General features: G+C 41.7%; 1 protein-coding gene across 11 annotated transcripts in view; it reads right to left on the bottom strand.

Annotated features, from left to right (window-relative positions):
- Positions 1–16,326: 16,326 nt before the first annotated feature.
- The window catches only part of LOC133380941 (early activation antigen CD69-like), a 40,025-nt gene continuing 33,156 nt past the window's right edge, over positions 16,327–23,195 (bottom strand). For 8 of the 11 annotated variants that reach the window (XM_061619186.1, XM_061619196.1, XM_061619194.1 and 5 more), the window contains 2 exons: positions 22,894–22,997; positions 21,393–22,790 (listed from right to left, as the gene is read on the bottom strand). In XM_061619186.1, coding sequence (XP_061475170.1) covers positions 22,625–22,790; positions 22,894–22,997 — 270 coding nt within the window. In that variant the 3' untranslated portion in view covers positions 21,393–22,624. The other 3 variants (XM_061619188.1, XM_061619197.1, XM_061619187.1) reach the window with 3 other exon arrangements.

Raw genomic sequence — 23,195 nt, 5'->3', positions numbered from 1 at the left:
TTCTTATCTGGCCTAATTAGTGCAATTCTGTACCCAATGTGATATGCCTGGGAGTAAGCTCCATTAAACATAAAGAGGCTTACTTCTGAGTAAACATGTATCTATTGTACTATAAGTTAGCTATACAGTTATAAGTTAGCTATACAGTTATTTTTAACAAGTGCCTGGACAAGCGCCTGTTTGCAACTCTGTGTTTGCCATCGGGGGGCATTCTTTGACATCCACGCACACACTGTGTAATAGTGTTTGCACAAAAATAACTTCCAGGGAGTATTTGCCTCAAACAAAGATGCATCCTAGTTCTTACGAAGAAAGGAAGGGCAGGAAAGAAAGCTGGTAGCAGGAGCTCTTTAGGACTCTGGCTGCTTGCTGCCGTAACTTCTGCCTACCTGCATGGTGTGCACCTGCAACTCACTCAGGCTGAGCTGTGCCCTGTTCCTCCCATGAATCATTGCTTTTAATTCTCAGAAGCCGGTTCCACTGGAGGGCCTCTTCCTTGTAGGCAGAAAGTGGCTATAGGCAGAGGATGAGGCCACGGGGAAGGGAATGTTTGTTCCTCCTGGCAGCAACTGGAGATTATAGCTTTGTTCCTTGCTTCTGGGTGGCTAGTGAGCAGTGGCGGTGATGGCAGCAGTAGTGGGGGATGTGAGGTGCTGTGAGTCACTGCAGTGCTGGGCCCTAGGCCAGTGCTCCACCTGGCCACGCACTAATGCCAGGCCTGCCACATATAACACATTGCATTCATCTGGCCTAGAGGTTACCAGAGCATAGACAACAGAAGTCAGGCTATCTCTGTTCAGACAGAGTTGTAACTGGACCACTAGCCAAAGCTGATGGAAGGAACGCCTTACCACAGAGGCCATTTGAGCCTCAAGTGACAGTAATGGATCCAGAAGTACCCCTAAGCTATGCACCTGCTCCTTCAGAGGGAGTATAAGCCCATCAAGAGCAGGCCAGTCCACTCCATCTGGTCTAGAGAACCACCACAAAACAATGCCTCAGTCTTGTCTGGACTGAGCTTCTGTTTATTGGCTCTCATCCAGTCCATTACCATGGGAAGGCAACGCTCTAGCACACTAATAAGATGTCAAATAGACAGAATGTCAACAGGTGAAACTTTCCCCACAATCGTATTTCTATACTGGAAAAGGCTTACCCTGTTTAATTTCTGCCTGTCATACAACTGTTAAAGGCAGAGGGCATAATTTGCTTTGTACCTGTACTTCTTCCTGAAACCTGCTCCTCTTACAAGAGAACAAATCTCTTCAGCAGGGAAGACACTGGAAATGCCTCACACTCCTTCCTTCTGATTGCTGAACAGTGATTACATGATTAAGCCTTCTTACAACAGCAGCACCTCCATATCTGCCTAATAAGCCTTGGAATGTTGCCTCCACAATTTGATTTCTAACCTTCTTTCTTGATGTCCAGTTTACTATTTTTTAAAAAAGAAAATGAAAGCTAAGAATCATGGCCTCCTGCTGGGGGTGGGGTGGGGATGAACATGAAGATGAACTAGAAATTGTTCAGAGTTCTACCCCAAAATGAACTTAATTCACTGGCAATTATGAGAACTACTTTTAAGTGTAGCTCAGAGATTTTTGAACCAGTTCAGTGAACCTAATTCAAATGAACAAATTCATTCCAAGCACTGTGTTTCTATTATAGTTCCTCTGGTTTGCAAATGTGCCCACTGGCCCAAAAAGGTTAGTGACCTCTGATAATATATATATATATATATCCCATGTCTCCATATCTTACAATTTAAAAACACTCCCTCTTCTGCCCAAAAATACTGGCTATGGTTTTCTATTCAAGGGGAAGTCAAATACATTTCACTTCCTCTTAACACCAGTTACAGCAGGGCCGCGCTTTAAGACTTTTCAGCATTCTGCTAATACAGCAGCTTTCAATTAGAGTAAGGCCCCACTCATACAGCGCTTGTTCCGCTTTCTTTGGGTGTCGGGCGCCATTCTATTGAATAAGTTCCACTTTTGGGCGGGTTTCGCTTTTGGGCGGGGGTCTGGCACTTTACCTGCCGTATGAGTGGGGCCCTACTGTATCCTTAATGTCTTTAAGTTATATATCTGATATACATGATTGAATGGAGCAAAAGTAGTAGATGTTTTTAACACTGATTAAAAGTTTTACAGACTAAGAAAACATCAAATGCCACCACTGGAACCAGTTGCCATCCTGTCTCTGAATTCCATCTACAACTGAAACACTTTCTGTGTGACTCTCCAGACAATAGCACAGCAGGTAATCTCAGCCACCGTATGCATAACTTAGTGTGTGTGCATGTATGTGTACCAATATAATTTATTTCAGTCATAGACCAGATACACATAAATACAAACAAGTAAAATATGTTGGCAACATACATCCAATCAGTTTTTACAAGGATTTGATCAATGCTTTCCTACAAGAAATAGAAGCCACAATATATTTGGCGACTTTATACATAACCTGGGGGGAGTAATCACCCAATAGGTAATCGACATAAAAGGATTCTGGTCTGCCAGGGAAGGAAACTAAAATAGGGGAAATTATCTGTTGCCTTAAATCATGATAAAAAGGGCATCTCAATAAAACATGGACATTAGTTTCCGTTTCTTCATTGCCACAGGGGCAATTTCTTTCTCCGTATGGGACTTTGTTAAACTTGCCCTCCAAAAGAGCAGAGGGGAGAGTATTCATTCTCACCAAAGTAAAGGCCCTTCGGTATTTTGGAAGAGTCAGATCGGCTAAATAGGGCATGGGAAGGAAACATCTAGGGTTATACCTATGTTTTCTTATCAGCAGCAAATGGTGTTGAAAATCTATGTCTTTAATGCGTTGGCAAATAGCCACACGGGCTGTGTCATAGCCCATTTTTAGAATTGACGGTACGGAAAAGCCCAACATAGTTATTTTATCTAAAATCAGCTTTTCCCACATTGATTTAAAATCATCAACTAAAATAAAAGGGGCAAGACCTTTTGGCTCAATAATCAGTTTCAACCATGCATTTATTCTGAGAACCCAAATGCGCGATTCAATTGATTGTAAACCTGTTTCCAACCTCAGAATAAAACTCGGTATACAGGTGGAGACAGCCAGAACAGCTCTCATAAAAGTGTTTTGGATAGATTCTAGGGCCGAATGTTTCTCAAGGAAGAAGATTTGAGATCCATATAACAATTGGGGAATAATTTTCGCCAGGAATATCTTAACAGCTGATGGAAGGGATTGACCGCCATGCTGATAGAAGGTTATTAATGCCTTCATTGATCTTTTTGCATTTAAAGCAGCTGCGTTAATCTGTTGTTGAAAGGATCCTGAAGCTTGAAAAGTTATACCCAGATACTTAAAGCTATTTACCTGGTCAACTAGGTGGCCATTGATGCGCCAAAGATGTTTTTTTTTCTTTTTAGAAAAGACTATGACTTTCGATTTTGAATGATTTATAATTAAAGATTCCGATGCACAGAAAGATGTTAATGCGGCTAACAGCCGCTTTAAGCCAATGGGTGTCCTTGACATTAAAACTATGTCATCAGCGTATAGGAGTAAAAAATGCGGAGTTCCTGCTAACCTTGGGGGGTGAGACAAGATAGCAGTTAAACTAGCTACAACGTCATTGATGTAAATGTTAAATAAGAGGGGCGCTAAAGGGCAACCTTGCTTTACCCCTTTATAGGTGTAAATAGGATTTGAAAGGTGGCCCTTATTGGAGCATCTTACTTGAGATGAAGTGTTATCGTAAAGGCCCTTTATTAGTGCTAAAAGACGTTTGTCAATACCTAATTTATTTAATTTCTCCCAAAGTCTTATTCTGGATACGGAATCAAACGCCATCTTTAAGTCTATGAACGCAACATAAAGGGCGCTGCCTTTTCTGGTGGTATATTTTGTTATCAGGTGGTGCAATACAAGAGCTTGATCTGTTGTTGAACGCCCATTACGGAAACCAGCTTGCTCTTGTACTAAAATATCATTTTGATCTATCCACATGATAAGCTTCTTATGCAGATGAACAGCGTATAGCTTGCTAACTATATTAAGCAAGCTAATAGGCCTGTAATTGGCTGGATCAGAGTAGGAACCTTTTTTATGGATAGGGATAATAATAGCTGATTTCCAATCATTAGGGATCTGCATCGAAGCATCAATATGAGTGAAAAGGGCTGCAAGTATAGGAGCCCACCATGTTGCATTGAACTTATATATTTCGGCAGGCAAATTATCCGGACCGGGAGCTTTATTTGGTTTTAACGCTGCTATAAGCTCAAGTATTTCTTCCATAGAAACTGGAGGCCAATTTGGGAGTTCATCTGTCAGACAAATAGACATGGTGTTTAAGTCATGTCCAGTTTGATATAGTTTCCTGAAAAAGTTTTCCCAAACAGCTGTAGAAATAAAACAGTCAGGTTTAACATAAGGCTTTGGCCAATGATGTGCTATAAGATGCCAGAACATAGAGGAGTTTTTCAGTTTAGAGGCCTGCAATAAATGCTGCCAAATGTCTCTTTGTTCTAAGCTCTTTTTCTTTCTTATTGTTTGTTTATATTGTTTTCTCACTAAACAATATTTTTGTAAGGAATCTGGAGATCTCCTTACTTTATATATCTGGTGAGTAGCAATGAGTTGCTTTTTCTTTATGACACATTCCTGGTCAAACCAAATTTTTGATTTATAAACTTGATTATTTGATTTTTGTTTGGGATTAATTACAAGGGTCGTTTGGAGCATAAGAGTTAATTGTTGAAAATTGCGAAAAAGAACATCAGTGTGGGGAGATTGTAGGATTTGCTCCTTGATAGTTTGAATTTCAGGTGAATTTAGTCTATCTGCTATTTCTTTTTCCAATTTTGGGACCCATTTGATCCTGCCAGGTCGTATTATCATTTCTTTGGGTGCGGGTATTTGTTGCCTTATATATAAGGAACAATCATAGTAGGAAAGTACAATAGTTATTGCAGAATGGTCGCTATCTAATCGATTTTGTACTTTACAATTTCCCACCCGATGGAACAATTCTAAGGAGACAAATACTAGATCAATCATGGACGCTCCTCTAGGTGATAAGAAGGTGAACTCGCCTTCCAAATCACCTTCGGTTCGCCCATTTAAGAGTATTAGGTTAAACTTGGTTGATAGCTGGATTAATAGGAGCCCTGCATAGTTCATACCTTTATCTTGAGATTGTCTAGGGGGGATATTAGACAGAGGATCTAAAGGGCAAGCCGTCCTTTGATATTTATTGTATATAGATTCATCTGATGATCCTACTCTTGCATTAAAATCACCTGCAAGGAGAATCAGCGCATCTGGATGGGACGCTGTTAAATTAATTAGATAGGTCTCAAGTAATTCAATTTTCTTTGTAATACTTTTCTTATCACGGCTAGGGGGTATATAGACATTAACCAGTAATAGTGAAAAATGAACAAACTCTAAAATTAACGCAAGTGCCAACTCAGGTAGCGTTTCCATGTTAATGGTTACAGCCTTAATTTTTGTTGTTAATAATATACAGATGCCCCCTTTAGGACGACCACCCCTAGTACTAGGGGTAGCATTCATATGGAACGTTGAGTATCCATCTAGGGTTAAATCATCTTCCGTCCAAGTTTCCTGTAAAAAAATAATATCAAATTCAGATAAAAATCGCGTAATGTTAGAATCAGTAGCCTTAGATTTCCATCCCGCCACGTTCCAGGAAATGAACTTCAATTGGGCGTGGTTGGATACGGGTCTTTGTCAGATAGCCTGAGAATAGTGAGAGTTGGTATCGTCACTTCTCCTAAGTCGAGAAGGGGAGTCAGAGTTCTGTTTCTGTTGTGATGAGTAGTCAAGACTTATGGACAGACTGATGTTATCCGCTTGTATAGGAACTGAAGCTGTTTGGTGAAAAGGTCTGTTTAACTGACTTGTGATAAGAGTATCAGTATCCGTTTTATATGAGTCAATTGTCAAGATATTAGATATGTTCCAAGATTCAACATTAATTGTACTGTCCAGTAATGACTCTTTAATTTCCAGGGTCTTTGTTTTATCCTTTAGTTCAATCAACAGATTTTCCAATCTATTGATGATTTCGAGTTGAGCCCCCATCGATATTTGTGTAAATGTCTCCAAAAGGTGGGATTTTTCTGGTATGAGGTCATCATCCACACGATTGGTATCAGTCTCTATACATTGGATGAGATGAAGATCAGGTGATTTTGTGGGAGATATTTTGGGCTCGTTGGCAGGTGACGAAACTTCCTTCTGCCACTTAGTTTCTCGTAGAGCTATTTGTTCCTGCTTTCTTAGAAGAGGAGCATTTGTTATTTTAATTTGAGGTGGAATAAGGCTCAACGGGGGCACAGTGTTCACAAAGACTCTTGTAATCAATAGATCGTGGTTCATAAATATCTGTCTATTTCGAAGCAAATGTTTTACGGGATTTTTATTGTGAAACATAACTATGGCTCTCGCCTTTGTATAGTTGTAAAATAGGTATTGAATCCAAGCAACATCCTCTATCTTGAATAATTCAGGCATAATGTTTTCCATTATATTCCAGAAATGGATTCTTCGTTCTCGTTGAGTCAGGAAACCACTAGGTTTCGGAAAATTTGTTATTGCTATTTTGGTTGGATTAAGAATCAATTTCCAAGGTTTATGGTTTAGATTAACTTTGGATTTGTTATCTTCCAGCATCTTTTCTACGTAACAAGTTGTATTTTCTTGATGAGTATGACATACCTTATCCTTGTTAGTAGGAACCTGATCTACGACGGGAGTTTGAACAGCAGGCACCAAGCTGATGGGAGTTTGAACAGCGGGCACCAAGCATTACTCGTCTTAATTCTTCTATTCTTTTTCTTCCTTTTCTTCTTCAATGTTTTGTTCTTGAGGTTTGGTGGCTCTACTAGATTAAACAGCCTCTTAAAATTCATATGACTTTTGGATCGAATTTTAGAAGGTTTGAGGTTTTTAGATTTCTTAACTTGGTTAGAGATAGAAGACCTCTTCTTCTTCCTCTTTCTTCCCTCTGAATCGCAGAAATCCTTGCACATTGTCTGTGTTGTTTGAGTAACTGTGTTTGGTGTTTTTTTCCCTTCTTTTATGTTAAGTTCTTTTTTAATAAAAAATTGTGTTAGTGTTGTAATGAAGGGATTTGATTCAGCTACAAATCTTGAAATCAAGGATAACTATTGAGTGACAGCCTGACTCCAAGTTTCATTGAGTGGAGTTAATTTTGTTTTAAAAGGTATCTTCTCATCAGTGTTTCCATGCTGTATAGTGTAGGCTGTTGAGGGCAACTGGTTCGAATCAACTATAGATCTAGAGATTTGAGATGATGTGTTGGGCGTCGCCTGACACCAGGTCTCATTCATGAGTACAGGGGAGAATTTAGATGCCTCAAGGGCTTGTGACTCCTTTAATTGCACCGTTGGTAACGGAGAGCTATATCTTGTTGCCTCATAAAAATCAGAAGACTCAAGAGGCGGCATCGAGCTAGCCGTACTTATTGCTGTATTATTAAACTCAGGCATGAGTTGCGATGAATTTTGTTCTTCCTCAGCCTCAACCAGTTCTTGAGCTAAATTTAAAAGCCCAGTCTCTTCAGCATTTTGGTGCCAGAGTGAAAAGTTAGTTAAGGTCCAGTTATTAATTATATTTTCGAATTGCATTGAATCTTTGCTCTCCTCTTTAGAGTTTATTTCATTACTTGAGTTACTAACCCTTGGATAGTAATATTGTGTTATTTTGGCTTGTTTCCTTTTAGTGGGTAATATCCACTCTTCAGCATTCAGCATAATGCCTAAGTCTTTCGATTTTTGTCCTGTTAGGACCATGATAGCAATTAGGTACTATCAAGCGCCGGAATGGAATTTATTTACCCCACCCTAAAAGTCTCAAGGTCAGCAGATTCTTAAAGTTCTTACTAGTTCATAAACCACCAGAAATATGCTTCCTCAGTCTCCTGGCTCGACTCCCAGAAACAGAAGATCCAGCTACTATGAGTCAGATAGCCGACATACCGTTTGCAGAGCATACGCCGGGAGTTTACATTTCCAATTCTATTTCCAGCCTTGGTAGCAGTTCAAAATACTTCGTTTAGAGATAAGTTATCAATTCTGTTTGCACTTGCTTGAGTTCTAGAGAAAATACTGGATTTTGTTTTTAGCAGAGAGGAGAGATAATCTCACCCATTAGTAGCTCGCGGCCATTTTTCCCCCCATGTATGTGTACCAGCACTATCTGGATGTTAGCCAGTTACATCTGCGTAAGCCACCTTCCGGACAAGCAGTTTTGCTTTTAAACCACAGATGCATTGGCTTCCTTTTCCCAACAGGGCCAATTTTTTTTTTTTGCTGCTTAAGAGAAAGGTAATATTGCTATTGTGTGCAAGGAGCATGGGGTAGGGAGTATATTGTATTTACTCCTGAAAGATGTTTGTTTGTGTTTGTTGGTCTGTTCGTTTGTCTGATAAATTTATATCCCGCCCTTCCCCCCAGAAGGAGCCCAGGACACCAAACAAAGACACTAAGACTTTAAAACATTCAAACAAAACATATTTAAATACATATTAGAACAAAATATCTTTAAAACATCTTTAAAAAACAACTTTAAAACATTTTAAAAAGCAATTCCAGCACAGGCACAGACTGGGATAAGGTCTCTACTTAAAAGGCTTGTTAATGTTCTCTGTTGTGCACACACTTCCCTCTGTCCCATACCATTGAATGCAGTGAAAATGACATTTTAAAAATGTAGGCTTGAGCATTAGTAACTTGCAAGACCCGTTTTGAGGCAGGCCACAGATCTCCTGCCTCTTTTTTTCCCCTTAAAAAAAGTTTTTTAACATTATTTTGCTTACAGGGAAGCTGGGTGCACTGCAAAGCATAGTGCTGCTGAGACCTCAATTACCCATCATATTAATTCACTTAAATACATCTATATATTAGCATATGCATATTTGGGTTATGAGCCTGTGCCTTATAAGCACCTAGAAATGGCCTCATTTCAATGATTTCCATTCTCTCTTAAGGTGGAAGCTGATCCCAAGAGTACCACCTGAGGTTGCTGCTTATACAGCTGCAGCACTGTTAAAATCTGTGTTTGGGATGACAGCCTTTTCTTCTGGCCCTCCTCCTGTGATTAACAAGCAGAAATAGAGCCGATGACGTTTTTCCTGGTACAGGCATAAAGCAATGGATGCCAGTTCATTTCCAGGCCCAATTCAAGGTGCTCATGCTAAATGGCTTAGGCCCCAGATATGTGCGAGATCATCTCCTTCCCTACTGACACTCTTAGGTGTTGAGATTGGCAGAGGGGGCCCTCTTGGTAGTTCCGCCACCCTCTGAAGCCAGGGGTGATGATGCTGGAGAGGGCATTCATTATGGCAGACCAAAAGTTGTGGAATTCCCTCCCCACAGAGGAGAGTCTGGCATCTTCACTGTACAACTTTTGTCATATGCTGAAGATGTACCTCTTAAACCTGGTTTTTGACACTTAAGATATATATTTATCCAAAGCTTTCTTCACTGTAAGCCTCTTTCTGAGTTGTTGTCAGGCCCAGGATGCGACTCAGGAACCAGACCAGAGGTTGTAGTTAATTCGTGTTTTATTAGAGTAATGTCCAAACAAAGACTGCGCTTTCTCATGAAGCAATACAGGGATTCAGGTCCTGCGACATTGGGAGAAAGTTGACAGAGCAAGGGGCTGCTTCCCGCCTGTTCTTTAAGAAGGGGCTAAACGGGCGCGCAACCTTTCGCTCCTCCTTAACTCCCCCTCAGGTACTGCCTGCCTTCCCCCCCTTCTCTCCTGTCTTTTCAACCGTCTGCGTCTGCGTGGTGAGGGGGGAGGCATCACCTCCTCCTCTTCTGAAGTGTCCGATTCCACTATGGGTGATAAAGGAGAAGCTGAGGGTAAACCATCTCTCCGCCTTTCTGCTGTGATCAGCCCTCCCTCTTGCTCTGAGCTGCGGAGAAGGGAGGGCCTGGGAATGTCTGGGGGGGATTCTAAAACTTCAAGGCTCTCAGGCTCCCCATTGCTAGGCGACCCTATCTCTGGCATGTCCTCTGTTTCGGCTTCGCTCCACAGAGGGTAAGTTCCTCCCTCCTCCCTCTGCCAGCCATCTGAATCCTTTTCTTCCAACCCCCCAGGAGCCCAGCTCATCCTCCCGACAGTTGTCCTGTAGAAAATAGTAATAAAACTTACAAGGTAAATTCTGTGAAAATTTCACAGGGCTCAAGTTCAATTCCCCCCTGCCTTTTGGTGGAGAACAATTGTTTAGGGGGAACTAGGCTCAGAGGAAGGGTACCTTCTAGTGCAGCCTTTCACAACCTTTGAGTCCCCAGATCTTGTCAGACTCCCATTATCCCTGACCATAGACCATGCTGGCTAGGGCTTGTAGTCCAATATCTAGGGACCCAGAGGTTGGGAAAGGCTGTATAATATATGTTGTCTCAAGGCCAATTCCTCTTCTTACAGTAACATTTCTAAGTGAAGGGAAAAGCTGACACCTGTGTGTACTCTTCTGCTGCCAGGAATATTAGCTGATGACATAATTGAAGTCCCTTCCCTCCCTGCCAATTTCCCAGCATCAGAATCAACATGTGGACTTTGGAATTAGTTATATTACAAATGGGACCTGCAACAAAATGTTGCAGTGTGGGAATGCTCCAGTTCAGAATTCCAGATTCTGTTTCCCAATTCCCTCCTAACAGTCAGCATTCCATGCCCAGAAAGTTTGTTGTTATCACTGAGCTGTTTTGGAGGGAAGATTGTTCCCTTCCTGATATCCCCCCAAAAGACATTTCCTACTTCTGCAGACCTGAGGTCTCCCTCAAGTCTCCTTGTACTCAGGGGTGTCACAACTGGGGTGCGGAGGGTGCGGACCGCACCCGGGTGACACCCTGAGGGGGGTGACACCCAGAGCCACCCCGCCCCCCGCTGTTGCCCGGCAAGGCTGCACCCTCCTTGGAGGCGGGCGGGCGAGATCGGGAGCAGTGTCAGCGGGGCGAGTGAGGTGCGCCGGCATTCCCAGGCCTTCTCCAGCTGGGTGCTCCTCCGGCGTGCGCACGCACACAGGCCCTGCCACCTCGTCCATGCCCCTGGAAGGGTGCCCGCCAGAGGTCCGCACCCCCCCGCACTCCTGCTAGTGACACCACTGCTTGTACTGCCTTCGTGTTGTGTGTGTGTTTGTGTTGCTATTTTGCCTATATAAGCACTAGCCCTTCCTCCCTGAAGATTAGAAATGGTGTGACTTCCGGGAAGGGTGACTGACTTCCGGGAAGGGTGACTTAGCCTGTGCCTGCTTTTGAGACGGGCTCCTGCCTCAAAAGAAGCTTATTCAGATATATCAGTCAGTTTTTTCTTTTTTTTTGACTGATTAAACTTCTCCCGGGTAGGGAGAAACGAAGAGATTAACCTCAAAGCCTATTTTTTGTTGGGACGACCAGATCTCATTAATTTATGGGACGAGGTCCAGCCGACGAAGGTGGGACGGATTTTCAACAGCAAGCTCTATCTGTTAAAGCGAACGTTCATCTTATCTTCTAAGAGAGAACGCATTAACAGGCAAGCACCCTTCTTTCTATATTTTTCTTTTACTTGACTTAAATTGTTGCTGTTTAAAAGAGATTTGCCAGATTGATCGGTTTTTGACATCTCACTGGGGAGCCGTAACTTCTCTCTGCTACGCACTAATTAATAGCTTATCTCTGTTTTTGTTGCAAAAAGCTGTCCTGGATTTGCATTCTAAAGATACACACAGAAGAGGGATTTCTATTCCAGATTTTTATTTTGAAAAATATTATACTGTTTTGAGACTACTCTCTTTTTGGTCTATTTTATTTTGACGAATCTGTTTCTTGACGATTGCCATTAATTGTTTCGATCCTGGGAACTGCATTTTGTTTACTTAACTATTGGAGAGATAAGGCTGTCTGCTCTGTTTATACTGTGATGTCACCAAGTTTGGAGTATTAACCCAATTGTTGCTGAAATAAGAAGTGGTTTTCCTATATTTTTCTTTTAAAATGGCAATTAAGAAAGTGGCTGAGAATCTGGAAATAACTATGTTTCAGAAAATAATGGATGAGATTGAGATAACGAAAATTGAATTGAGTAAAATGAAGCAGGAGATTAAAGATATAAGGGTCCCTGTGAGAGAGGTGACCCTGGAAGGGGTCCCTGTGAGAGAGGAGACCCCGGAGATTGGAACAGGGGTCCCTGTGAGAGAGGAGACCCTGGAGACTGGAATAGGGGTCCCTGTGAGAGAGGAGATCCCGGAGATTGGAACAAACGTGGAACAGGAACAAGATTTGGAGTCTATGGACTTTAGAAATAAAATCTATTGTTTGGAACTCAATGTTATCTCTGAAGAAATTGGTGAGGATTCTGGAGATAAAGTTATCAATGGCATGGTTTATCTTCTGGACTGGAATGATGTGATGGAGCCCAATATAGAGAAGGTCTATGGAATTGACTGCAGCCATGTGACAATGGAAAAACTTTTAAGAGATGACCCAGTGTATTTTGAAAGGAAGAACGGAGATATGATTTTGCAGCAGTGTTTCAGCAACCTATTCGGAGTGGATGGCAGGAAAATATTTGGGATAGAGGTGGTTCCCATCAGACTCTTACTATATGACTATGGCTTTGACAGCAAGATTGTTATGGAATGCTGATAATGGAAGATTGGATATTGAAATTACTGGACTTAACAAGACTACTGAAGATGGAAGATGGAAAATGGAACTAATAGAGATAATAGAACAATGGCTACTGAAATTACTGAACCTAACAGATTCTGATGTGATGGATTAATTGAAATGTTTATTTTGACTATGGTTATGACAATAAGATTATCATAATTAGTAATGAGATGGATTAATCGATATGCTTATCTGGAAAAAAAAAATTGATAGATATATTTCTTAAAGAATTGAAATCTCTCTTTGACTTTTTGTGGAAAGAATAAAGTAATGTTTATGAGATTTGATGATTAAGTAAGATAACTACTGGAGGAAAGTGATTTTATAATATGACTTAAGAGACAGGATTGCTATATACTATAGACTTATAACTGATTTGATCTTTGACAAATGGGAAGTCAATATTTTACTCTTTATTTTTTATTTTTGTTTTTTTTTGTTTTTTTTCCCTTTTTTTCTTTTTGTTTAACTATTTTTGATTTTGTTTTTTGTCTTTGAATGTTTTATGATTTTGTCTTGTATGTTTTATGAAAATTTGAATAAAAATTATTGAAAAAAAAAAAAAAAGATTAGAAATGGTGTATGTGATAAAGCTGCAAAACGGATAGATCTCATACTCTAATCATTGCTCCCAGAGGATACAACACATCTACACATGTGATATCTGCTATCTCCTTTAAGTACAGCAAGTGTTGCCCTTTATATTTTCATATACCTCAATATCTATGTATTACCATGACTGATTATCTCCACATAACAGATGGAATGGCTCGTCCCTAGGGAGTACAAAAAGACAGTATCTAGTTAAAAAGAAAATGACTGAAGAAACTCTTAAAATGGTTAAAGAGAGAAGGAAAGCAAAAGGAGACAAACACAGTAAGAACCCTAAATGCAACAATACAGCGACTAGTACATAGGGACAAAGAGAATTACTACAATAGTTACTGTATAGAAATAGAAGAGGACAACAAAAAGGGAAGAACAAGAGCCCTATTCCAAAAGATTGGAGAAATAAAAGGGAAAATTAAACCATGACTAGGGATTTTGATTTACATAACTTTAAAGCTGACAACGAGGACATAGAACTTGTCAAGGATTATCAATACCACGGCACAGTCATTAACCAAAATGGAGACAATAGTCAAGAAACGATAAGAAGGCTAGGACTGGGGAGGGCAGCTGTGAGAGAACTAGAAAAGGTCCTCAACGGCAAAGATGTATCACTGAGCAATAAAGTCAAGATCGTTCAGACCATGGTATTCCCGATCTCTATATATGGATGTGAAAGTTGGACAGTGAAAAAAGCGGATAAGAGAAAAACCAACTCATTTGAAATGTGGTGTTGGAGGAGAGCTTTGCGCATACCATGGACTGCAAAAAAGACAAATAATTGGATGTCAGAACAAATTAAACCAGAACTGTCACTAGAAGCTAAAATGATGAAACTGAGGTTATCATACTTTGGACACATAATGAGAAGATAAGATTCACTAGAAAAGCCAATAATGCTGGGAAAAACAGGAGTAGAAAAAGAGGAAGGCCAAACAAGAGATGGATTGATTCCATAAAGGCAGCCACAGACCTGAACTTACAAGATCTGAACAGGTTGGTTCATGACAGATGCTCTTGGAGGTCACTGATTCATAGGGTCGCCATAAGTCATAATCGGCTTAAAGGCACATAACAGTAACAACAAAGAGAGCTTGAACAACCACTGAGAGTGGAATGGTTCCAAATGAATGAATTTCAAAGGTCAAGTGTAGGTTCATTCAAAAATAATCACCTCTCCATTCAGCTAGCAAATGGATGTGAGACCGTCTGGGACTTTACAAATGTTACCAAGACTCCTTGAAGGAAGGATATTTATCAAATAAATAAAGCTCCCTTTTGCAGTGAACACTTTGTTTCTTGTAATACATACTCAAGATTCTCCAAGGAACAACAAAATAAAAGCATTCATTTACATACAGAAATGTTGTGCTTTTTGTTTTCATCTCTAACTCTAGAGTCTACCAATGACTGCGAGATATGCCCCAAGGGCTGGACACAGCACAGGAACAACTGTTACTGGATATCTGAAGAAATAAAAACCTGGTCCCAGAGCCAAGATGACTGCAAAGTAAAGAACTCCACGCTGCTTGTGATTCAGAACCAGGAGGAAAAGGTAAAAATGAAACTTAGGAGGAAAGTGAAGGCAGACAAGAATCAAATAAAGTAAAGCCTAGGATAGACTTTAGTCTAGGAATGAGGGCCTGTGGCCCTCAGATGTTGTTGGACTCCAGTTCTGACCATCTCTAATCTTTGGCCATGCTGCTTTAGACCCAGATCCCATAAAAGCATACAGGAGAGATGCATGTGGAAATATGTACGTGTAACAGCTGCAAAGATGTTTGAAAGATGTTTGAAAGATGTTTCTAGTGTTTTACCACTTGTTTGCCACCCTGTACTCCCTTTGGGAGAAAGGACAGGATATTAATAAATCATCACCATCACCATTCTGCTCATCCAGTTCCCACTGAATTGGCTGGGTGAGACTTGGGTGAAGTTGATGGGGTACACTCTATTTCCAAGGACCCCCAATTGTTATGTGCAGTTAGCAGAGCACAACTAGAGCTGAATGGGGGCAAAATGTTTTTTTAATACCCTTGATCGAGATTATGAATATTTGTAATGGTCAAGGTTGTCATTTAGGGAAGGAAACAATCCTTAACCCCTCCTTATAGGTGATTATTCCTCAACTGCACATACATCTCTACTTAATTATACTTACTTAGCATTTGTATAGCACTTTCAAGTGTTCAGAGTACTTTACATGCATCATCTAATTGTAATCCATATTGAAAGGAAGGACTGAGGTTCAGAGTGTGACATGCAGTTCTGGTCGCCTTACCTCAAAAAGGATAGTGTAGATGTGGAAAAAGTTCAGACATGGCAACCAAAATGATCAAAGAGGTAGAGTTACTCCCCTATGAGGAAAAGTTGCAGCTTTAGGGACATTTTAGTTTGAAAAAAAGTAAGGAGTGCAGCAAAAAAGGGACTTCTGACCTATACTATGCCTAGAGAATAAGGCACATCCCTTCTAATACCCAAACGTTCTTGATTAAATCCTGTCTGGCAGGGAGATCATATATTACAAATGAGACCTGCCACAAAATGTTGCAGTGTGGGAATGCTCCAGTTCAGAATTCCAGATTCTATTTTCCCTGGTTTCCCGATTCCTTCCTAACAGTCAGCATTCCATGCCCAGAAGTATGTTGTGCTCACCGAGCTTATCACCAGACAGTGATGCTGTTAACAGTTAAGGAGCAAGGCATGGAGTAATGAAGAACTCCATAGAAATGCAACTGACTGAGCTGAACATGAGGTATTCATATAACTGGCAAAATGGCAACATCCTTGTCCTTTCAATTATAGGCATTCATAAAGAACATGACAACAACAGAATTCAGTTATTGGCTGGGACTTATAGCCCATCAGTCTGATGAAAGGTGGACCCTGAAATGGGTTGATGGATCCCTCTTGCAGGAAGAGCTGTGAGTACTTCTAGATGTGCACAGAATAAATGGGATTTCTGTAAAAATGACAGCAGGCCAATTTTGTTTATATATAAAAATGTATACCCCACTTTTTGAGCTTTCTCCACACGGCAACTTAAAGTCTCTCAAAACCCCACCTCCACCTAATAAAACATTCATACAAAAGAGAATATAATTAAACAATAAAGCAGCATAAAATGAGGTTCAAAAATATAATACAAACACAATGAAGACATAAAAACAATAATTAAAAGCTAGCAGAAATACAATATGCTAATTTAGGAATGCCTGGGCGAAACATGTTCAACCAACACTGAAAACCTAACTATGTGGCATAACCCTAAAGCATGTGCTCGTATGTGGCACCATGCACAGATCTTAATCTACGTGTGGCCCGGGTTGCTGCAATTGATGCTGTAATTATTGCTATGCTAGTCAAAAAGCCCATACCAGAAAAACCAGCTGGCTTTTAATAAGGTGTTTTAAATCAGGTATTCATAGCTAACATTTATTTATAGCATTTTTTCATATTTATAACCTTCCCTTCCTCCCCCCCCCCCGGAGAAGATGAGATTGTATCACAATAAAATTACACAAAACAATTCAAAACAACATTATGATATATTACAGAGAGAAGTTGGAAACGAGCAAAGTGAGCCTGAAAGACTGAACTATATAGCCAATGTTTAGGAAAAAATCTCAAACAACTGTTGAAGCTGAGCAGGGGTTCCTACAGTCAGGTGGATTAATCTCATGTTGTTTCTTTGGCTGCTTGACCTCTGCCCATCAGCTGGCCAGGAAAAGACACACTCACCTGCTCTCCAACAGCAGCTTGATCTGAAAAAATATTTGGGCAAAGCTTTTCAGGGCATTGGGGAAAAGCACTGCTATCTGCTAATGTCTGTACGTGAAGCTGCTGTTGACGCAATGGGCAGGGGTAGCCAAGCTTTTATCTCTGACCAGAGAGATATATACTGCCATCTGAACTGAAAACCAGTAGTGCACCCTCCTTGCATGAAAGGAAAGTTTCCGATACGAGAACGAAAACAGTATCCTGATACAGACTGAGAGCCTTTTTTTAAAATAAATCATTTCCTTTATTTTGCAGATTTTCAGTAGTGGGGCCTGCTAAAAAAAACATCTGTGGGATGAAAATGGGCGATGCAATTATTTCTAACAGCTGCGCTACTCTGTCACGCTGGGTATGCATAAAAGTAACTTTCCCAATATAAGCACAAACATTGGGTCAATTGCTGGAGTTAGAAATCATCTCAGTCTGAACAAGGAGTTTGACGCTGACTTGGCCTGTAGCTTGCAAGACCACCTGCAGTCCACTTTTGCAGGAATACTTCTTAACCTACAATGTACTCCCTTCAAGTCGATTCCGACTTATGGCGACCCTATGAACATGGTTTTCGTGAGGATGAGAGGCAGTGACTGGCCCAATGTCACCCAGTGAGCTTTATGGCTGTGTGGGGATTTGAACCCTGGTCTCCTTAACCACTATACCTCACTGGCTCTAATCTTATACTGTGCATAGTGGGCATGGTTTTACATCAAAAATGGGCAATGGTCATGAAACTCAACCCTTTGGTATGCTGGAAAAAAGGAGTCAGTTTGGAAGTTCAATTATTTTGAGTTCCCTTGCTTTCACCTAATACAGTAGGAAGACAATGAAATTAATCAAATAATCTAAAACGAAAGGCATATCAGAGTTTACCAGACATTGCTCTATGCCAGGTCTACTTATTTTTTCCCAAATCACTCATACTCAACCCCACAAAGAAAAGGTTTTTATTCTGTGCTTTATTTCTTCTGTCTTCAGACTGAATAATATAAAAAAGGGATGACATTATGCACACAGTGCAAAAAAATCAAAAACAAGAAACAAGCAAGACAACAAGTCAACAGTTCTATGTAAACAAACATTACCTTTTTTCTGCATGCAAACATGGCCCTTTTACAAAAAAAAGGTGAATTTGGTTTCAAATTTTGGAATTGTATTTTTTCAATAAATTAAATGTTCTTGAAAGGTATGTAGAGACTTGTACCAGGATCATATCAGTATGAAATTTACCCGTATTGCTCAGATATTGACTTGTGTCTTCCAAGTGTAACATTCCTTCCAAGGAAAATGTTACCAGGAGAGCTGGAAAAACTCCAGGGCAGGGTGGGTTGCAGGCAAAGCGGTATAAATCAATGAAACATCACTTTGTGCCCTTTCTAGTTACCACAGTCTCTCTTGACTTATGACTTGTCCTATTGGTAGAGCTTTTATTCCTTGTGTAAGCGTCAGGGTGACTGCAGATCCACTTTATTGGCATGAGGCAAAAGGAAGCAATGGCAATCTTAGTGTCTAGAAATGTACAGTGCGTCTTTGTCTCCTCCTCCTCTCACCTCCACTCTGCAACACAAGAAGCAAAGGTCAGATAATCAAGCAAGGCTGACTGTTCTCTCTTTCATGGGTATGGGGTGCATGCATCACAAATGATATAGTCAAGAAGCTAATCCATTAGAAATGAAAGCTCAGTTCCAGATCCTCAGTATTTCATAACTCTCAAGCTCAGACACTTATAGTGCAATCCTCTATGCCTGCCTATTCAGAAGTAAACCCCATTGTGTTCAATGGCATTTGATCTCAAATAAGTGTGTATAGGTTTACAATCTGCAGCAAGGGTGGCAAACACCCCAATTAAGGGTCTAATTGATCCTCCCAAGCAAATTTTTCTGCCCTCTGTTCCTCCCCCAGACCACAACAATTTTGATGACAGGAAAAAAAGGAAGTAGACACAGCACTGAGGTGAATGGAGGTTTATTTATTTATTTTATTTTATTTTATTTATATACCGCCCTAAGCCCGAAGGCTCTCTGGACGGTGTACAAAAAGATAAAAAACAAGCAATATATAAATACAATAAATACAATAAATCAAGAAAACAAAACAAACAATAAAAGAACCAAACAACATCCAAAAATACAAATAATGATGAAAATACCATTAAAACACACATTAAAATGCCTGGGAGTATAAAAAGGTTTTCACCTGGCGCCGAAAAGATAGTAGCGTCGGCGCCAGGTGCACCTCATCGGGAAGGCTGTTCCACAGTTCGGGGGCCACCACAGAAAAGGCCCTGGTTCTAGTCACCACCCTCCGAGCTTCTCGATGGGATGGCACTCGGGTAGTGTCCGGGTAGGTTCATATTGGGAGAGGCGGTCCACCAGGTATTGCGGTCCCACGCCGTGTAGGGCTTTATAGGTCAAAACCAGCACTTTGAATCTAGCCCGGAAACAAACAGGAAGCCAGTGCAGACGGGCCAGAACAGGTGTTATATGAGCGGACCTTCTGGTCTGCGTCAGCAATCTGGCCGCTGCATTCTGGACTAGTTGTAGTTTCCGAACAGTCTTCAAGGGCAGCCCAACATAGAGTGCATTGCAGTAGTCCAGTCTAGAAGTTACCAGAGCATGAACAACTGAGGCGAGGTCGTCACTGTCCAGATAGGGACGTAGCTGGGCTACCAGGCGAAGATGGTAGAAAGCATTCCGTGCCACCGAGGCCACCTGGGCCTCAAGTGATAAGGAAGGATCAAAAAGAACCCCGAAGCTACGCACCTGTTCCTTCAAGGGGAGTGTAACCCCATCAAGAACAGGATGAACATCCTCCATCTGGGCAGAGAAGGCACTCACCAACAGCGTCTCGGTCTTGTCTGGATTGAGCTTCAGTCTGTTAGCTCCCATCCAGTCCATTATCGCGGCCAGGCAACGGTTTAGCACGTTAACAGCCTCACCTGAAGAGGATGAAAAGGAGAAATAGAGCTGCGTGTCATCAGCGTACTGATGGCAACACACCCCAAAACTCCTGATGACCGCACCCGGCGGCTTCATGTAGATGTTGAAAAGCATGGGGGACAGTACCGATCCCTGCGGGACTCCACAATGGAGAGTCCAGGGCATCGAGCAGTGTTCCCCAAGCACTACCTTCTGGTGGCGACCCACCAAGTAGGAGCGGAGCCACTGCCAAGCAGTACCCCCAACTCCCAACTCCGTGAGTCTTCCCAGAAGGATACCATGGTCGATGGTATCAAAAGCCGCTGAGAGATCAAGGAGAATCAACAGAGTCACACTCCCCCTGTCCCTCTCCCGACAAAGGTCATCATACAGGGCAACCAAGGCTGTTTCGGTGCCAAAACCGGGCCTGAAACCGGATTGAAATGGATCAAGATAATCAGTGTCATCCAAGAGCCCCTGGAGCTGGCCGGCAACCACCCGTTCTAGCACCTTGCCCAAGAACGGAACATTCGCCACAGGTCTATAATTGTTCAGGTTATCTGGGTCCAAAGAGGGTTTCTTCAGGAGCGGTCTCACAACCGCCTCTTTTAGGCAGTCAGGGACCACTCCCTCTCTCAGAGAGGCGTTTATTATCTCCTTGGCCCAGCCAGCGGTTCCGGTCCTGCCAGCTTTCACCAGCCAAGAGGGGCAAGGGTCCAGCACAGATGTGGTCACCCGCACCAGTCCAAGGATCTTGTCAACATCCTCAAGCTGTACAGACTGAAACTCATCCAATAAACAAGGACAAGACCGTGTTCTGGATGCTTCATTAGATCCCACTGCCATAATATTGGAGTCTAAGTCCCAGCGAATGCATGCAATCTTATCCTGGAAGGTTTAAATCTTTCTGCCCAGTCCATCACCCTGATGAGGATGCAAATTGCCGCCTCCATGCTCATCAGATCAATAATCTGATGAGCAAGGAGGGGTGATAACTGTCACCTCCTCAGCTTATCTGCACTGGCATGCAGCCCACATAAGGTGGACTGAGGGTTAATATGGCCCTTTGGCCAAAAAGAGGTTAGACACCCTCTGAACTTCAGGGTAATTAATACATTCAGTAGAATGAAATGGCAAGGGGCCTCTAGAAAGTAACATCATGCTGCAGGTACCACAAAGTGGGAGCATGGAGGAATACCATGTTTAAACAAACCCTTCCTGCACACACAAAACTAGCAGAAGGTTTTCTTATAGAAACTATTTTTTGTTCAGGAAGTGGCTTTCGTGCAACAGCAAATATTGTAATCTTGCCATCTGATGTGGTGCTGTCCAGGAAAAGGCTATACCACTTGATTCAACTAAAAGGATAAACTGTCTTAAACTGTAAAAAAAAAAAGTTCATTGCAATGGGTTTAGATAGATTTCATGCAGATTTGTTATAAGCCTGCAACAGAACTCCTAGAAATATAAATAAATAAATCCTAATATTTGGGGAAAATAATAATAATAATAATAAAATTTTATTTGTGAGTTGCCTATCTGGCCGAATAAACGGCCACTCTAGGTGACGTACAATATCATGATAAAATACAATATAACCAGAATTATAATAATTAAAATTAACAGCACTAAACAACATTAAAAGCTGACCTATCCCCGGAGATTCCATAGGCCTGCCTGAATAGCCAGGTCTTTAAGGCCCGGTGGAAACCTGTCAGGGAGGGGGTGTGGCGAAGATCGAAAGGAAGGGAGTTCCAGAGGGTGGGGGCCACAATCGAAAATGCCCTCTGTCTGGTCCGCACCAGCCTAGCTGTTTTGACTGATGGGACCGAGAGAAGGTCTTGTGTGGCTGATCTTGTCAGGCAGCATAATTGGTGATGCTGGAGGCGCTCCTTCAGATAAACTGGGCCGGAACCGTATAGGGTTTTAAAGGTCAACACCAACACCTTGAATTGGGCCCGGTAGACAACTGGTAACCAGTGTAGATCCACTAACACCGGGGTGATATGATCACGGCAACGGCTGTTCTTAATCAAGAGCGCCGCCGCATTCTGTACCAGCTGTAATTTCCGGACCGTTTTCAAGGGTAACCCCACGTAGAGCGCATTACAGTAGTCTAAGCGAGAGGAGACCAGGGCATGTATCACCCGTGGGAGCAGATGGGTTATTTGTTATTTGGACCAGAACTCTTTTAGACTGCACTTCCACCTTGATTTGCACTCTAGGATCAAACAGCACGTTAGTAAAATGACATTCAGATATGATTATATTTTGCTGGTCTCCCAGCTGTGACGAACACAGGGAGAGCCCTGCAGGATCAGGCCAAAGGACCATCTAGTCCAGCATCTTGTTCTCACAGTGGCCAACCAGATGCTTACGAGAAACACACAAGCAGGACGTGAGCGCAAGAGCACTCTCCCCACTTGTGAGTCCCACCAACTGGTATTCAGAAGCATGCTGCTTCCGACTGTGGAGGCAGAGCATACCCATTATGACTATTAGCTCAAGAATACTGTCACATTAACTTGAAGGTCCCATTCAATAAAACAATCCAGGAATTGACAGGCAGATATTTTTGTTATTGTAATTTGTTTTCACATTTTAAAAACTTTGTTTTAATGTTTAATGATGCATTTTATTTGTTGTGATCCACCCTGGAACCTTAGGGTGAAGGGTGGGTAAAAAATAAAAATAAAAATGTTGATGATTATTATTTGAGGGCTTCGCTGTGATCAAGCACCTCTTGCTTCTTTCAGTCTTCACACTCTTCAGACAGAATGTTACAGCCCTGTTGGGTCAGACCAAAAGTCTATTTAATCCTACATCCCATATCCCAGAGGGCAACCAGAAGCCCACAAACAGGACATAAGCAGAGAAGAACAAAGACTCACGTTTTCTTGAATTCTGTCCCATCTGCCCATATCCAGGTTTCATTTGGGGCCTTCCGGAGACCAATCCAATGATAAGCTCTGCCACTGAACCATAGCAGGAACACCTTAGTTGCAAATACACAAACAGTTTAGAGCAGTGTCTTGAAAGGAGTGTGCTACATTTGATACTGCCAGAACCATTAGATGGAGGAGAAAGGGGAGACGTACTGTCACCAATTTACGGGACATGGTGCAGGGAACTGTCAGTAGGCTGGAGATGCAAAGAAGGTGAGGCTAGGATGGCAGAGGGAAAGTTCTGCTGA

The sequence above is a fragment of the Rhineura floridana genome, chromosome 3 (assembly GCF_030035675.1).
Source record: "Rhineura floridana isolate rRhiFlo1 chromosome 3, rRhiFlo1.hap2, whole genome shotgun sequence".
NCBI classification, from domain to species: Eukaryota; Metazoa; Chordata; class Lepidosauria; order Squamata; family Rhineuridae; genus Rhineura; species Rhineura floridana.
Note: the sequence above shows the minus strand (reverse complement) of the source record. Positions and strands in the feature narration are given on the sequence as shown.